General features: G+C 40.5%; 1 protein-coding gene across 4 annotated transcripts in view; it reads left to right on the top strand.

Annotated features, from left to right (window-relative positions):
• The window catches only part of rptor (regulatory associated protein of MTOR, complex 1), a 277,608-nt gene extending 259,028 nt beyond the window's left edge, over positions 1-18,580 (top strand). For all 4 annotated transcript variants that reach the window (XM_050043590.1, XM_050043589.1, XM_050043588.1 and 1 more), the window contains 6 exons: positions 5,772-5,878; positions 8,298-8,425; positions 11,980-12,066; positions 12,141-12,257; positions 12,553-12,682; positions 15,699-18,580. In XM_050043590.1, coding sequence (XP_049899547.1) covers positions 5,772-5,878; positions 8,298-8,425; positions 11,980-12,066; positions 12,141-12,257; positions 12,553-12,682; positions 15,699-15,767 — 638 coding nt within the window. In that variant the 3' untranslated portion in view covers positions 15,768-18,580. The remainder of the gene's footprint in view (positions 1-5,771; positions 5,879-8,297; positions 8,426-11,979; positions 12,067-12,140; positions 12,258-12,552; positions 12,683-15,698) is intronic.
• Positions 18,581-19,212: the final 632 nt, after the last annotated feature.

Genomic DNA, 19,212 nt, shown 5'->3' with positions numbered 1-19,212 from the left:
TCGGCAATCACACAGTAAGACAGAAAGCCAACTAAATTATCTAACCCAATTTATTTGGAGATAAAAACAAGAGTGAACACACCAAAAATGTTACTTTCTGATTGCAATGGAAAACTGAGTGCACATCCACAGTACGTTAAATAGGTCAAAATTAAAGTAGAAAATCAGTCCGAAAAAGTGGGAGGACACTTGAAACAAACCCTACAACCAGCAATGTGAGGGTTGTGTGACCGACAGCAATTAAATGTAGTTTTAAAGTCTCATTCAAGTTTCCATTAATGCCATTGAATTGCACTGAATAAAGGTATGAGAAAATAAACATACCTTTTGTCTTTGTTTTCACTTCCAAACCCAAATTGTCATCTCAAATAGAAACAATGACCAGACCCACTAAAATAAGGCTACATCAGCGCCACTGAATGCGAGCCCACCAGCTGGCTCACACAGTTCAAGTCAAGTCAAGTCTTTATTGCCACTTAGAAAAAACATCGATTGGAATTCACTTTGGTGTGTGAGGCCCACACAAAAGAGTACAAAAACAAAATACAACATTTGGACAAGACCCACGCACAGGACAGAATGACAGACTAGAGAATTAAAATACATTATGGCATAAAAACAGATGATCATAGAACTACCTGTTATAAATATGGTTAAAAAAAATACATAAAACAGATATGACATAAAGTGCTAGTGCATTCAGGAGGACCCTGAGGGAGACATAGCTACCTAAGCAGTGCAGGAAATGAGGACTGATGAGCATTAAAAGTCCTCACAGTTTGAGGGTAGGTGCTATTTAAAAAATGGGTGGTTCTGGACGTGATACTTTTAAGCCTTTTACCTGAAGGTAGAAGGGTGAAAAGGGAATTTGCAGGGTCAAATGCCCACATTTGAGATGGGTCATTTATGATCTTTTATCCAGTTTTAAGAAGACGGGTGTTGTAGGTGTCACTAATTCCGGGAAGGTCTAGACCAATGATTTTTGATGGTATTTTGACAACCTTATCTATGGCTTATGCTGAACAGTTTCCATACCACACTGTGACAGAGAAAGTTAAGATACTCTGTATCACAGCCCTGTAGAAATGGAGCATCCCAGCCTTAGATACCTTGAATTTCCTAAGCTGTCTTAGAAAAAACAGGAGTTAATGTGCTCTTTTGACAGTCAGGCTGGCATTAATGTCCCATTTAAGACAAGAGGAGATGGCAGTCCCAAGGAACTTGAAACTGTCTACCCTCTCAACAGTTTGGTCTTTGATGTCCAAGGGATGGAGAGCATTGCAGAATTTCTTGTGAAAATCAATAACCATCTCCTTGGTTTTGGAGATATTGAGGGTTAGGTTGTTGAATGAGCACCGCACCACTCTGTCAGCAAAGACACCTCTGCTCTATAGGCTGTTTCACTGTTATGGTCAATCAGACCTACCACAGTAGTGTCATCTCCAAATGTCAGTTGTCAATCGTGTTGTAAAATCCCCATTTTACAGCCTCAGATAACTAATTAAAACCAAACTAATCAGAAAAACGATCACTTGAACATACAGCAGCGTGATAAAAAGTACCTTAAATGACAAAAACCATCTTTGGGAAAAATGTATTTGTTGTGTACTTTGAGTTTTTAGTTTGACCCAAGTCCCATCCCATCTGTACTGCAGCCAGCCACCAGGGGGCAATCGAAAGCAATTCGGCTTCACTTTGGAAGAGCTGTCATCTGTATATTCAGTCTATGGTCTGAACAAGAAGAAACAGAGGCTTTTTGGAAATGTGTCAAGCCAGAACATTAAAGCTAAGCGTTCCTTCTTGTGCGGGCACTCCTTTCCAATCGCCATGGCTTCCTCTGGTGATGCATGATGCTCCTGGCACTGCGCTGATATGTTGCCGTATTTACTTTGCAACAACTTCAAATGTGAGTAGTCATGTGATATGCATTTTCAGGCGTGTTAGCATGGACAGAGATTCTGTCTGAAATGGTGCGAAAACACTCGTGTACAGAGATTGTTTTCATTTCAGCACGCTGATTCATTTTGCATTCATCTTGTTAAGTCCTTCATTACTTTATATGTTTAATCAAAGTACCACATAGCAGACACAGAGTCAGGCTCCAGCACCAAGAAACTGGACCCATTGCATAGAGTGGAAGGAACAGAGGGTATTTAGGAGCCCAGTATCTTATTTTGGCTCCAGAGCAATCTGGTAGTGCTTATAATAGACACCAAAACACAGAGACGATTAGGCCATTAGCAGCGCATAGTCTCCTGGGGATCTCCCCTCATGCACTTTATATTTAATCCTTAATTGATTTCTCATTATAGGAGGACACAGGGAAAGATAATGATGCATAAAGGAGGATCAAATCAAATGTGGGCTCCTTATTTTAGAGGAAATACATGCACACATTTTGTGTTGGAGAATCTTCCATTCTCCACCCCTCTCATTGTAACCCAGATTTCCTCTTCGCAGAGCTGCCAGCTTCAAAGGGAATGCCTCCTTCTCTTCTCACAGCCTCTGAAATGAGCCAGCATCAAGCGTGCGACTGTGAACGTGTCACTGACTGAGCACAGTCCTGTGAAGTGGTTCCCCCTGCGTGCTATCCCCCCACATGTGCCCACGCTAGCAGCAGCGTGACGTTGTGACGCCTGAGCAGGCAGGATGACGTCACAGTGGAGGATGCGATGCCTCCACAGGGGGCTTGGGATTTCCTGACAACCCAAGCCAAGTAGAACAGTAGGAAGCCCTGTTAGCGATGGTTCAGTGGAAGAAAGTGAAGCTTAGTCACGACTCATAAAGGAGGCACATGGAGGAGATGAGTGGTGGGACAGGATCACGAAAGATGCACAGGTTTACTGTTGTTGTGCGAGGCCAGAGGAGAGCACACTAATGGAGATCATATTCACTCCATCTCAAAATTGTGTAAAAGGAGCCAATTAGGATGAAAAGCCGCTGAGTTAAAGAATGAAGTGAATGCATAAAGAGAGGTGGTGACATAGGTGGGTGAGCTGGAGATGGTTATTGATTTTGAAAAACCAAGAGGAGGAAGTGACTAAGAGAGAACAAGGAGGAGGAAAGGGATGAAATGAAGCGAAATGTGTTTCAAGAGGAGAGAGAGGATGTTGTTTGCATTGCGGCTGTGGTAAAAGCGACAGAGTGTTTTCATGTGCATTTGGAGTCTCTGCCTGCCCCTTTAACACCCTCTCCTTCATCACATAAACATCCATTGTCGAAATAGAATCTGCACTCCTCTCAGCATGGTAGCTTGTGGGAAATGTGGTTCTCCAATTGTTGCTGATGGTCCAGTTATTTTATTCCCCAGCTGTGTAGCCACTAGGATCCATCCTAGTGTTGTTGACAAAATAAAGGTCCACTCACACTAGCTGTTGTTTCCAAAGCTTTTAAAGGGTTGCGACCATAATGCCTACCAGACACTAGAAGACTTTTAGAATACTTTGAAAAGACTGAGACCCTCTCACATCCAAAGACAGTGTGAGTATTAGTCACACACATTAAGAATTTGAAAGACTGGGGATCTTGCAGGGTCACTATGCAAGACTACAACTAGATTCCTTTTGAGGTTATTCCCCATCCTGCTCCTGGTGGAAAATATTACGCCAAAATCCTTTTAAGAAGTACAACATATTAACAATTCTTTACGTGTCCACAAAAACACATAACTCTTTAAACACAAGATAAAAGGCGACTTGTCAATTCAGCATCAATAAAAATAGATAAACCATAATTCAAAAGTTAAGATTTCTTACTAAAATAACTGCTGGTTGCTGGATCAGATAGACGCAGATTTAGACACTACATACGTTTAGATGCACAGTTAAGTCAAGCTACGGTTATTGCTCAACTAAACCATTTAACTGGACTACTGGCTTTGTCCCTGTGTACAAGCACAGGAAGGGAAACGATTTATTGACTGAAGTATGTAGAGATATGCCCCTTTTCAGCTTGTTAGTATTGGACCTTTTTCTGGTTGACCTGTTATGCTGCCGATCAAACAATCGAGCCTCGTCCAGCTGTCCTGCCACTTTCTTGAAGAAGTTGCCATTCCGTGTTTTCCTCCCATCCATGTATTTTAGAATAGTTAACTCTTTCAGCTGACAAAGCATGAAGTGTGTTTCCTCGTCCATCCAAAAATGCACAGCTCCGGATGTAGATTTCACCATGTTGTTACCGCCTTCTTCTTCTGTTACACATTTAATGCTATTCGACTTCTGGGTCAAAACACTGAGCGGAAACTGTGGAGCACATGCAGAGTGCCTCAGCCAGTTCGTCCAACTGACTGTATACATGCAGGAGTAATTCAACTCCCAATGACATTATCTGTGTGTGTTTGTCCAACTTTGAGAAATTTGATTTAGTATGATTTCAGTCAAACTAACATGTTTACATGTGTTTTAAAAGACAGATTTTTGGTTGCATGTGTGACCAAAATGTCACACTCTGGAGCTCTGTGTGATGAATTGTACAAATGGGAATAAGGATGCACACTTCCAGACAGTCACTCCTCAAAGGCATTCCTAGCATTGCATTCTGTTGTACAAGACCATTTCACTAGAATTGCATTGGAAGGCAGCAGCTTGGAATCATGTTTACTTCCTGTCAGCTGATGTCATTCACATATGCTGCAAAACATTTCAACAGGAAACACAAAGGGTACCATTTAGAATGTTTATGTTGTGAAGTTTGAGATGGTTGATTGTGTGATTAATGAAAAAAGAGATCTTAAATTTAAACCCTGCTTACATTCTCACCTCTAAACACCTGGCTGCACCATTGCTCTGTGAAGTGATTGTCAGAATGTGGGTTTTCAGACACTGATCTGGGATCCAACAAGCGCTTCATTTGAAGCGTACTGCCGCCTTTAGACTGGAGCCACAGGCCTCCGCCAGGCATCACTGAGCCAGCAGGGCAAGTGTGGCTGACATGGCACCGCTCGCTTGATTCCTGCTGTGACTGCCAACATATGAAGAGTCTTGCTGTCTTCAGCTTCTTTCCTCCTCACTTCTCACTCGAGTGCCATTTGACTCATCTGAGCCAGAATCTGCTGACGGGCTCTGTTCCAGGGTCAGTGTCTGCATCTCCCAGCGGTCGGCTTGACGGGAAGGATGCAAAATGCTAACCCATGCTTCCATCTGCGTGACATGCACGTTTATACACAAAGAAATGTGGAACTTTTAGAAAGAAAAACACAGACTTGGTGACTGTGATATGTAACTTTGATATATAACTGAACAAAAGGTATTGCTTATGCACCTGCAGTCTGCAGAAAGATGTTTCTGGTCCTGCTCAGTCCTTTGTGGTGTATTTCTTAGTTACCCAGTGGTGCAGGAAGCTGTTGCACTAATCTGTCATTTGACTTGCTACATGTGGCAGCGAGGGCCTTCTGAAACCTCCAACAGATTGTGTGTGTTGTGTTTTAGGGTGATCAACACATGCTGGGTGTATTTAACAGCTGTGTTTGTGTGGGTTAATGTGCATGAGGGTTCACTGATAAATGAAATTAACTGTGTTAAAAAACAGTCAGTTAAAGCCACTGTTCACACATTGTTTACAAGTTTTTCTCAGTAATTTAATATTTTATAGTCATATGTCAGATATTGGCCATCTTTCAATGTTTTTATTAATGGTGATGTTACAAAAAAAAAACGCCTTCTGTTTTGTTTTGATTGAATGACACAACAGAATGACATAACAGCACACAGTCCTGGTGAATGTTTAAGTGTATATGCTCTGCATTATAACTTCTGTGTCATCTTGTGTTGTAGGTGCAGGCATGGTGGTGGACTGGGAACAGGAGACGGGTCTCCTTATGACATCTGGAGATGTCCGAGTCGTCAGGATCTGGGACACAGACAGGGAGATGAAAGTCCAGGTACAGTATTGTACTCAGTGTATCCTCTTGCATGTCTGATTTTCTCTAAAAGCTCACAATAAATACAGCTCGAACTCGATGTAAAGAGGACATTTAGTAGCTTTTTATTAGCTGATGAGAAAGTTGGCATTCAGGCATTGCGGGCCTAAAGATCTTCTTGTTTCTCGATGAATCAATTCTTCAATTTATGATCCTTTTACACTGTAAACACCAATCCATCCATGACACGTCTACACAAATGCCCCGGATTTTCAAAATGACATAAAAACATTATGTTCACTTGACACAAAAAGTCATCCCTTGTGAGCTTGACATCATTTTTTTTATGTTAAGCCAAACATTTTTGAGTTTTAGCTAATTAGTTAAAAGCCAGTAAACAACACTATTATCGTGCACTTAACATATTGCGGCGTGTTGGATCTAAATGGACGGAGTTTCCCAGCATGCCATGAGACAATGTGTTTAAGGCCATAAGGCGAGGAAAACTATGTTTTAATATGTTCTAAGTTGCTCATGTTACCCATTACACAGTGATTCATGTTTATGTATATCACAGTTGCTCTAATGTGTTACAGTTAATGTTGTGGTTAAAGATATTTTTCACCACGAGTTTAGTCGTATACACAGTTAGTGAGGTTCTGCCTGTGTGGATATTAGAGTGTCCAACATAAAGTTGTGCTGAGGTGAAATAAAGAGCGCTTCCTGGTTCAGAGTTCTACTCTTTGCCTTATTCTAGTAATTGAGAAACTTCACCTGTCCACAATGTATTTTTGCAATTCAATGAAATTTTAAAAAACATGTTATAAATGTGTACTCAATGTTTTTATGTTCATAGGACATAGAACTAAACGATTACACATCAAAAAAAGTTGTTTTTTAAAGATTGTTTCATCTTGAAATGGGGAGACAGAGAGTGGGGGGATGACATGCAGCATATGTCACTGTATTGTACTAAACTAAAAGTTTTGATTGCAAGCTTTTTCCCAAAAAAAAAAATTTGTGTGAGCACGTATGGGTTTACAGTGTAGTCTTTACTCAGGTTTGATGTCTTTTGGTGTCTGTAAAGAACACTCTGATGGTCATTTGTTTGAGCGAGGGTTACACATACTACTGCACTACTGCTAAAAGTGTTGTCATTGTTTCTGGAGTTGCAGATCATATCTAAATTCTGTTAACAAACCTTACCGAGGTGTTGCCAATAATGCTTGAAACAAATGAAATTAGAGGCAGATAGTTAAGTTATGATTCATTTTAGTCGAATCTAACAGATGACTGTGAAGATCCATTGACTTCATTTAGCGCCACCAGCAGCTTGAAGTTTTCTCTCGGCAGCATCTGTATCCGGAATATTTTGACGTCATCTTTGTACAGTGGGGGTGAGTGGAGACGCGTTGTCTATCTTTATGTATAGTGGGTGATCCAAACTAACCCTTTTAAAAACCATAGTCAGAGAATAAGACAAACTAACTGTTCAAGGCAGTGGTAAACCAGCGGCTCCTGCACTCAGCGATGTTAAATGACTGTTCTCAATGGAGTGGCTTTGAAGAGAGTGATATAATGGCCTCTCTTTCCTGTTGGAAATCACTGTATGATGTAAAGTATAATGTACTTAAACCAATATTGATTTTTATTTTTATTTTAGGTACAACAAGACATTGCTTAGAGTCTGTGTCAGTACTCCTGTCTGCTTCTCCAAACTAGGGTTGACTGACATCTACTGTATGTAACACACTGACTATAGATAAGTACCTTGTACATCCTTACTTCAAAAGATCCAAACTATCCCCTTAATGTAAACAAGTTAAAAAGCTAAAAAAAAAAAATACATAGGTTTTAGCATAGGCACTTAAAAAACATGTTTGTTGTGATGTTAATTTAATGTGAGTTCTTTAAACACAGGTGTAGTGCCACCCCCCCCCACCCCCCCCCCCCCCAAAAGAAATAATTTCCATCAGACAAAGCACAAATAAATAATACTAAATATAATAATAAATGGTACAAAACACGAATAAATCATGTCAATGATACTCTGCTTTTTAGCTTTTGGTGTGAATGTGCGCAGTGTACTAATGAAAATGAAGTGAACTAATGGAAGTCAGTGGCAGAGCCAGCACCATTAGTGCCGTTTCCTCTTATTCTTCTTTCTTTGTTTTTACACATGTAGTGGTCCTTGGTGTGCTATTCACTGTCTTGATGGATGGACTTAATACAAGTACAAATGGCCCAGCCTCGCCTGTGGCTGCATATTGATGCCGGGGCCAACATCAAATGAGCCAACCCTCAACAAAGCACATGATTGATGATTTCAGTGAAGGGTTAATGTGAGATGAGAGTTGTGTTGACAGTGGTACCCTGCTAGTTTGCTTTAGAAGCCATTTATGGGGATTTTTTTTTTTTTGTGTTTGTGTGTGTCCACCAGGACATCCCGACAGGAGCGGACAGCTGTGTGACCAGCCTCTCCTGTGACTCCCAGCGTTCCCTCATTGTTGCTGGTCTGGGTGACGGATCTGTACGCGTATTCGACAGAAGGATGGGTCCAAATGAATGGTAAAACACACTCTCTCTCTCTCTCTCTCTCTCTCTCTCAGACTGACCTCACTGTTGTCTGATCACAGACGAGGTTAAGTTGATTATTTATTTATAGTTTAATTTCCCAGCTTTTTTTTCTTTAACTGTCTCACCATTATTTAAACACATTGAAGAACACACACAGCACTTTCTGTGGGCATTAACTTCTACACAGTCCTACATTATTCACTTCTCTAATCTATACTTATTATATATAGTGTGCTGTAAATCTCCCTTTGAGGTTGCCACCTCTTTTAATGGACCCTGGTGGCACCGTATCCCCCCCAGTTGGTTAAACATTATTTTAATTTCAGACCCAAGGGGGAAAAACAAAGCAGTTAAACCGTGTAGTGGCCCATAAATCTTTAAGTAAAGCTAATTTAATCGTTCCCCTCAGGCATGAAGGTACATCTTTTAACAACTACTGTATGTTGCTCCCACTGAGATTAGTCTAGGACCAGCAGACAGGCACATACAGGACATGTTTGGAATATTCTTGATGAAATGATTTGTATGTCTTGTGTGCAGCAGTTTACAAAGCGTCTTATGATCTAAAAATTGCTATTAATTGTCATAAATAATTTTTTTGTCCTTGAATGTGGGGAGATTGAATGCACTTCCTGTCACACATGTAGTCAGGATGTATTTGACCAACACTAATAGAGTGCGTTATGGGTGGTGCGTAGTCAGGTGCAGCTTAGCTCTAAAAAGGTGGTTGTAGGGTTTTATGCCTCAGAGCCACCTGCGTCTCTCCAGGAGGCAGTTAATGCTTTTTTCAGTCATGGTCCCATGATGCCACCCAGTGGTTTCTTTCCTTTATTACATGTTACAGCAGAAGGTGACATGCTTTTGTGTTTTATACTGCTGTTTATTTTTGTTTATTTATTTATTTTGCTAAGACTTTAATCCCCTGTTCCACATGACATATGAGGGGAAGGGCTTTAGCACATACACACAGACAGTTCTTAAATCAATTTAAAACAATACAAAGACTTCATTATTCCAAAATAAAAATAAAAATCCATTCAGATGATTCCAGTCCTCAAAAGCAACTTGAGCCATAGTTTCTTTGTGTCCTAAAATTCAAACTGTAGGTCCCGCATTTTTCACAGTTTTCTGAAAGTAATTACTTTTAATGTTGAACCAGATCTTTTATCATTCATCCTTGGTTCATCTGCTCATAACTAATAATGCTAATAAATTTTTTTGCATAGTACTTTTCAAAACACAGTTACAAAGTGCTTTTTGGGACTACACCATTGAGATAAAAACAGCAATAACTTACATTTTAAAAAAAACAAAAAAAAACACTGAACATAGGCTAAGACGAGATAAATGTATATGTATAATAAAAATGAATAAATAAACAATAACATTTTAAAAAGAGGGATATAAACTAGACAAAGAAGAGATTTACTGTAAAAATTGAAAAAAAAAAAAAAAAAAAAAGCCTTCCTGTAAAAGTATGTTTTGAGAAGCACTAACGTAAGTTCCTCAGATAGGGAGTTCCACAGTTGTGGGGCTCTAATGGAAAACACCTAGTTTCCCTTTGTAATGAGGCGGGCTGTAGGAACAGTTAGGAGGAGCGCAGGCAGCGGCTAGGCCATATAGGCTACTTTTACTAATTATAGGCGAGTAATTAGTAAAAGTTTAAAATCAACTCTATACCTAACAGGTAGCCAGGGTGGTAGTTATGTGGTCTTGTCTCACTGAATTATGATTACTTGTTTTGTTGTTGTTGTTTCTGTGTTATTACTGCTCCTGTCTTCTTCACTCACTTATTGAATGATTTATGATAAATCCTTTGACTCTGTAATTGTTGTAGCTGTTTTTTGGCTTGCCAGCAGTATACAAGGTTAATCCTATAAATGCAAAAGTCTGTCACGTAGTGACTAACAGAACATGGGCGCCGTGTGCGCGTCATATATTGCATCTTCAGGGAGGCGTGTGTTTAAAGACATTCTGTTCATTGACTGCCTTAGTAGTTCTCTTGCATGTCCTGTTGGGGCGTATAGAGACGTTGTGTTTATTACTACTGCTCATTCATACTACTAGGGTTGCAACTAACAACTGTTTTGATAGTCGAATCTATCAATTATTGAAATGAATAATCAACTGTGGAACAACACTGGAATTGTAGTTTAATGATTTTATGTAGATCAGGGCTATTTGGAGAAAGTCAAATATCGTTATCAATATCCATCAATAACCATCAATATCCTTAACTCAACAGTGACAGATGAGCTTTAAACCACAGACAGACACTGAGCTGAGTTAATGTTTTAACTATTTCTGTAATGACTGTTTTGTTTGTTTTACTAACTATTTACCTGCTTTTACAATGTTGTCTTTTGTGTTTGGTGAGCCAAAGACAAATTTTCACCCCTGGAGGACAATAAAGATATATTCTATTCTATTCCATTCTGTTCTGTTCTGTTCTGTTCTAAGAAAATGTCAGCACTTTATTGTAATGCAGCCTTCAAAACCAAGAAAAGACAACACGTATGATATCCAAAATCTAAGAAAATATCTTGTCTCATATCTTACTACCAATATGATATTGATATATTGGTCAGCCGTAACTTTACATGATTTTATATGATTTCATGTGACAAATACATTGATTTATTGACAGCTAATAGATACCAGATTTAAATTTAACTTGAGATTGTTTTATGCATGTGCTAACTAACAATAAAAACAATAAAGATGAAACCAAGTCCTGTCATCATGGACCAAACAGGTTACCATAGCAACAGAGTGGCTTTAATTATTAGGGATGTCACTTTTTTTTCCAAAGGTCAAGTTCAAATGAGACAATCCCATAACTAGTTAATTTAAATGCAACCCACAGTGGACACACACACACATACACAGACAAACACACATAGACAGGAGTTGTAGATGTTTTTGTGATATACAAAGTACCAAATGCTTCACTGCTTCACTTCTACCTTGTGTGCAGTGCACTCTCCACAGCGCCAGCACAGTTTCCAGCTTTATCATTAAAAAATTGCCATGAACCATGCAGCGTTTAAGATTTTAAAGTTAGGGCACATGTGAACCGGATTGATTTGAGATATTATTATCTGCTGATGTTACTCTTAACAGCATCAATTCATTTATCAAGAGAAAATGTATTTCAAAATATATAACATTACAGCTCATAACGTGAAGTAACAGCTAATATGATCATTGATTTTTATCAACTCTGCGATCATTTGTTGCAACCTGAGCGAATCCAGCTCTAGAGAAAACAGGTCCCCTCTGCTGTGTGACCGTTTCTGAATGTATTGTTCATTTTAAGATGTACTCACATGAATTCTTTGGCGAGATCGCAACAAGGGGACCAACGCTGCCTGTGACATGACTTTGTGTTTCCTAGGATGGTGGAGGTATAACCTGCCCCACTCTAACTGGCCAGTACTTGCTGCCTTTGTTGGTTGGATTGGTTAGGTTTAGGCAAGATGATTGAAATTTGGTACTATTTTGTGTAAGCTGACATTTGTTCTGTCTGTTGTGTGTTTCTGCAGTCGTGTGATGACCTACAGGGAGCACGGAGCCTGGGTGGTCAAAGCTCATCTCCAGAAGGAGACGGATGGACACATTATCAGTGTCAGGTTTGTTCTTTCTTTGCCTGTTAAGATTCACAGTCTTTTTTTCTGCCTTTACTAACCTTGATGTTCCCCGCCAGTGTTAACGGAGACGTTCGATTCTTTGAACCGCGGACACCAGACTCTATCAACGTGCTGCAGACAGTGAAGGGGTTAACGGCCCTGGACATCCACCCACAGGCCAACTTGTTTGCTTGGTGAGTTTGTTTGTATAGATGCAGGTCCCAGCCCCTAGATAAGCTCATCAAGTGTCCACAATGTGAACGTCAAATCCCTTCATGGTTCCTTTTCTGTCTTCTTTACTTGGTTCCAAAATAGATTTCTTTATGTTTTTAATTGGCTCGACAAACACAACAAATTTAACTGGGCAATACACCTGACATCCATCCCAAAGGTTACATGTCACCACAGAAGAAATCACTGTACTACACACAGCATATGTGATTTTACAGTATGTCTTGTTCTCTCTCTCTTTTACCCACTTCTTTCCAGTGGGTCAATGAACCAGTTCATAGCAGTCTACAACGCTAACGGCGATGTGATCAGCAACATAAAGTACTATGACGGCTTCATGGGACAAAGGATTGGGGCCATCAGCTGTTTAGCCTTCCATCCTCACTGGGTAAATTTACACTTAGTCACCGACCACAGCAGTATTCATGCAGTCGTTCACCTAGGCTAGTAGTTTAAAATATTTCAGAGCTACTCAAAATTTTGTGGAGTATGGGTACGTAGATCTACATTAATGCATGATATTTTGCAAACTGTTTTGTTATGTGTTAAAAAACTTTTACTACAGTATTGTTGTTATATTACTGTGGTGAGGTAAAAATACAATACAATATGTATTTCCTTCTAAAATGTAGAGAAGAATAAGTATAAGGAAGAGTAAAATGGAAATACTAACCTAAGGTACCTCAAAATTATAGCGTTTTAAAGGAATACTTCTACCACAAAATTACCATTTATATATTAATTATTCATGTCATTAACTTAAATTTTTTGCAAGCCTTTGGTGAACGAAGAATCCAAAAACAAGTATCAAGTCACAAGCTCTGTACTTCCCAAACACATTGTATTGCCTCACCATCAGTCCTTTCTGACCGGACCTAAAAGCGATAGCCGTTCCCACCAAGCAGTCCGGTAAAGTTCAGTTCAGTTCGGTGTGCATTTTTCCTGTTTCCAGTGTGAAAAGTTGTGGATAGTACCAATGGAACCGTTCTGTACCGCCCCCTTTTTTGGTCACCCTGCTGTTGGGGTACCTAGCACACAGATCTGGTACTAAAAGGTGTAGCTAGAAACACTGCAGTCCATTGATTGGTCAATAGAGGATGGTCTCTCTTGCTCAGGGCTGAGTTGTTGCTGGTTTTGAAGCTTATGTAACCACTGTTCATACCGTGGAGAGTTTTACATACATTAGTGAACTTTAACTATAAAATGACAGGCTGTTTTGCTGCCTCCAGCAGCAGCTGAATCCATCAGTACACCTTAAGTTTCAATATAACAACTTTGACTATCCCATTAGTTTTTATTGTCTCTCTTGGATGACACTTTTAGTAATGAGTGCAACTTCAGATGTTTATAAATATGTATTATCGACCGGATTATGTGAAATGCATATATTCTAATCCTCACTTGGAGGGGGAAAAAAAGCATCACAGAGCATAGTTCCTGTGGGCTGTGGCAACACTAACCCCCTGCACTTGCCTAAGACTGACTAAATGCACACACCCTCTATTTTTAAAATATCCCATCTAGAGAGACTCACTGCAACCTGTTCTATTTTGTTATGAAATGTTAGCGTGCAACCCCGTTTTGTAGACGATAAATAAGATGCAGATCACTGTCACCAGTAAAAATACAGGAAATACAGTGATTGCTGAACCGGGCATTGAGTGACTACAACCCCACCCACACTTAAAGGCCCGAACATACTCAGGCGGAACGTACGCGGAATGGACTCCGCGGAGGTCCGCGCGGACTCAAAGCGGACGTCCGCAAGCCCTGTGCGCGCAAAGCTCAGGTTTTTACGACCACGCGGACTCCGCTTCGTGCACCAGTGACTGCTCGGCATGTATTTTTCACATCGCAGGGATTTTTCACGGACATTTTTACAGGAAACTACAATGTGGAAGTGCGCTCGACTATGGAAGCCCGAATGACTGCGGACATTCCTCGCCTATAGTACGCCCGAGTATGTTCGGGCCTTAAGAGTACTGTTTAAAGTGGAGACACTAAATGGACCTAGGGTCTAAGTACCATGTCTGATAGCGTACTTCTGGTTCCTAAGGTACTATTTACAGGTCCCAGTGTGAGCGTGATAAACCGCATCTCGTTGCCGTCACCATCAAATACAACAATTTAAAGTGCCACTGAAGTTAAGGTTTTTAGCTCAGAATATGAGAAAAGGATAACAGCCTTTTTACCATCTTTACCAAGAGTGTCTCTCCGTTAGTTTGGTGCTACAGTATTTACACTGAATCATTCAGCATGACGTTTGTCAACTTTTGTTATCTCTGCAATTACAGATAAATTAATGAAGCTAAGCTCCAGAAGTTAACGTTAGCTTAACTAGAGCCCTTTGGACAACAGCTAACAATGATGTACGATCACCAAAGTACAAAACTAGAACAAAATAGGCTAATGAACTCCCAGCAAACAAGGTGACATGATGAACAACTCAGCTAGGAGCTAACGTTAGGCTAACTTTAGCTAACGTTAGCTTAACTAGAGCCCTCTGGACAACAGCTAACAATGATGTACGATCACCAAAGTACAAAAACTAGAACAAAATAGGCTAATGAACTCCCAGCAAACAAGGTGACATGATGAGCAATGCAGCTAGGAGCTAACGTTAGGCTAACTTTAGCTAACGTCAGCTAGAGATGTTAAAGATAACTTTATATTCTTTCCAGCAAAGTGACAATATGTCGCCTCAAACATGTTGTTGACTTACCTTAAAACAGATATAGACATCCTTGTTAATCTTATTCACGTTGAGTTGATGTTGTGGTCTAACGTTACCGCACAACTTTATCCAAAGGAGACACTTTTCTCGGTTGAGATGTGGTTTAAAGTATAAAAAATACACCTCGTCGCCCAGCCTCTCAGGATACCTTGTGTCGGAGTTGCATGTACCCCATGCACACCGTTTGACCATTTGTAAACTTCAAATCTCAGAAAAAGCTCATAAAACTGAATGAAACTGACTTTCTGTAATGCATTTCAATGAACATACAGGCAGAGAATGTCCGAGTGTATGGGAATGGCTATACGCACTGTGATTGGCTCATCGCGTTTGAGGGCGGGGCTTAGCCATAGGTCAGTTGTCATCATAGACTGTTATGACTGCACATAATTGATACACAAATGGTTCCTCTATTGTCTTAAGAGAAGGTTTTCTAGAAGTATTTATCCATAGAGTAAGCTGATTAACAGACATTAATAATTAATAAATTACCACTGCATTTATAAAGGAAATACTGACATAGACTGTATTCTAAATTGTATTTGATCAACATATTGTGTTTGCTATGGTACACACTTTGCCTTTGCTCAGTTTTTGTGAATGCACACACATCATTCTACCTGTGATAAACAAGACCATTTAATCTGCCCTCTTTTCTGTCTCCCTCCAGCCCCACTTGGCAGTAGGCAGCAACGACTACTACATGTCCATCTACTCAGCAGAGAAGAGGCTCAGATAACACACCAGCATTCATCACCCCCCCCCCCCCCCCCCTTCCTCCCCAACAAAACCACCACATATGACTTCTGACCCTGAGCCTCCAGCTCCAGGATGTAAATGACATTTTTGTTGTACATATGCAATTACCACCCTGAATGTTCTAGTGATGGCTGCTGACAAAAACTCATGCTACGAACGACGATATATATATTATTATTATTATTATTATCACTGTTTATTCATATTATTATGAAGCTAATGATTGTAGACTTGGCTGTGCTGAGGAGTGTGTATATTTAAATAGCGTATACAGAAGATTAGAGGTTCTATTTTAAAGAAGTGGTACCCACCGTTCACTGGGGCTCCTCCTCGCCACACAGCGAGCATCACTACCTGAACGAACTGTGACCACAGCGAACCTAGAGGTGGCGAAGGGGAGGTTTTGGGGGGGAGGGGTCGCCCAAAGGACAACACACACTGTTTAAACACATTCACTGATGCAGGAAACACAGACTCACCCTCTGCTGGATTCCGCTGTGTGTTTATGAATACATTTGAAAGGCAGTCTCACAGCCGAAGGACGCAGAGTTTTGCTACTTTGCTGCATCGCTGGGACCCAGGGATGGAGGACTGTGCTCATTCTGGCCTGACACATCGACCAGGCAGACATGATGAGTGTTTGTTTGTGTGTGTGCGCGTGTGTGCGCGTGTGTGTGTTAAAGTGGATTATAGCACAGATGTGCCCCACAGTGGGCCTTCATAGCCTTGGACTTAATTGATGCCCAAAAAAGATGCCTGCTCCCATGCTCCTTGCTTCCCTGACCCCAGCGTGCCAAACATAATCATATTTTCCATGCAAGCCCCTTTGTTGTGACTCAGGGGGGTGTTTTTGTTGGTTTATTTGTTTTTTAACCTATCGCCTGTAAAAAGGGAAACCCTCCATTGCCCCGAGGATGATACATACCTTATATTTAGCACAGTCAGGAGATTGGTAGATTGGTAAAAGCTTAGCACCCAGACCTCCAGGGAGCCTGCGGTACCTGCCCACCCCTCCTGGAAAGCAATAAAACCCCAACATGATTCAGCCTCAAGCTCCTCCCCTGACGTTTCTGAGCTAAGAGCGCACTGAAGATAAGAAAATAGTGCTTCAGTTTGAAGGTGAAAGCAGCATCAATAGCTTCAGACTGCTGCATTTGCCCAGAATCTGACCTACAGCGTCCAAAGGTGTCACAGTATAGCAATACAAATACCCATTTCCAGTTTTTCTTTTTATTCACTTAGAGTACTGGATTTTTAACTCGTATACTCACACTAGTGACAGGAAAGATATCAATGAAATTGATTTTCCTGTGATTGACTTAACTTTCTGCTTATCAATATGTCCAAATCTTCACCCTGTGGAAGCAAAAGATATTGAAAGAAGTCCTGCAAATGCTTTTTTTTTTTTTTTTTGCCTGCTTTAGACGAGTGCACTGGTCCCAAAAAAACGCCGTTTGTTGATTTTGGCCCTTGTGTGCCACTCCATCTTTTTTCTGGCTGTGTAAATTGAAGTTGACCCTGGTTGCTTATCTAACCACAGTGAGGGCAGCTTTCTTATTTCCAAACAGTCAAGACAAGCTTTGAGCACACAGCACAGCAGGTTTAGAGAACTTTGAGGTTAAGTGACTCATCACACCAGGGATCACCCGCCTGCCTCGCTGTTTGGACCATCTTTCTTTTTGATAAAACCTCCTGTGAGCTTTCTTTTTTCCCCTGTCTTTGAGTTTTGATTTTACTGCCAGGCTTATTTGGTTTGATTTTGTTTAGCAACATTTGAGGCATAATGTGAGTTGCATGTTAGTCGGTGGCACCGGAGCTGTGACACTCTCTCTAACTGTGTACCTGTATGTGCTCACCGTGTCAAGTTTTAGTCTGTGTCCTAAATCTCGCTCAGGTACGTAATGAGCCACCTCAAACCAATGTCAAGCAACTGCCAGCCTCCCCAGTGTATGCAGCATGATGGACAAGTGTGGTCAGTCACATGACCGGATGTGTTGTCGCTCCAGAGATCATGGACATTGTTGATGTAAATGTCAGTGTGTTACAGTTAAGAAGGTGGGCTCAGATTATTATTTTTTTGTTTGTTTTGGTGCAGTATCACCATCAATGTGCCTCTTCTCTGGGGCTGCTGCTTTGCTTATTTAGCTTTTTTTAATGTTTTTTTTTTTTCTCTTTCTGTTTTGTAATTTTATGTTTTTAATTCAGCCGGCATTTTGTTTGCCTTAGCCTCGGTGAGGTGGAGGGGAAAAGAGCGGGGACAGCCTTACCCTTACAGACACACACACACACACTCTTGTCAAGCCCTCTTTCATCGCCAACATACCCCGACAGCCGCCCCCTCTTTCTTTCCTGCCACGCCCACCTCACCTCTCTGCATCAGTTGTCTCGAGCTTTGCTTTTTCCCGCAGAAGGAATGGACTCGTGGACTGGAAGTGAACTGGGAACACACACACCATACAGTCTGCATTTAAGTGGCTGCAGTCGCAGTCGCCACATTAGTCCCCACCATCACCCCGTCACCGAGCTCTTTAGCACTCTGTGTGGTTTAGCAGGCCTCAGCTGCTTCACCGACTCAGCCGAAACCGTGTATTTTGGCACAGAATCACATTCATCTCTAAGTATCCTGCTTTGAGTTTTAAGATTTTAGATTTGGAGAAAAAGAAGAGACTTAAACAAAGTAGTAATGGAAAAATGAAAACAATCAGGGTTGTCTCTGTGACTTTAGACTGCTTTGCTGACTGGTTTATAAGACAGGAGATGAAATCAATGAAATAAACCAAATACAACACCGGATTCTGTCTGTTTCTGGCATTTGAAATAATATTACGCTGTGGTTGTTTGGTCTACATTATAGACAAACTCTAAAAAAAACATTTTCAAGCTGTATTAATGCAATAAGGTAAATTCCTCTTGAAAAACACTGTATTTGATGCAGTCTTGGTGTCTCTGTTGGGAACATTCTAGTACACCTTATTTAATATCCTTAAATATTTAATTTGATATTTATTTATCAAATTATGATGAGAATTTTACTGGTTATCTCAAATGTCCAAGATTTAGGATTTAGGTGTAGGATTTAGGGCCATCAATTAGAAGAAATGGAATATGATATTCATAACTGTGTTTTCATTAGTTTATGGTCACCTAAAACTAAGAATCGTGTTTTTGTTACCTTAGATTGAGCCATTTATATCTACATACAGAGTGGGTCCTCTTCCACAGTGTCCACCATGTTCCTACAGTAGCTTAGGACGGACAAATCAAACACTGACAGAGTCATTCATGTTTTACCTCAGCTACTGTAGTTCCCCTACATACTTAGCACAGCGGATAAGTTTCAGTTGATAGCAATCTGCAACCTCACCGCTAGATGGCACTAAACTTTACACACTGGACCTTGAAATATGTGTTGATTTTAATATATT

This window comes from Epinephelus moara, chromosome 5 (assembly GCF_006386435.1).
Source record: "Epinephelus moara isolate mb chromosome 5, YSFRI_EMoa_1.0, whole genome shotgun sequence".
In the NCBI taxonomy this organism is placed as follows: Eukaryota; Metazoa; Chordata; class Actinopteri; order Perciformes; family Serranidae; genus Epinephelus; species Epinephelus moara.
Note: the sequence above shows the minus strand (reverse complement) of the source record. Positions and strands in the feature narration are given on the sequence as shown.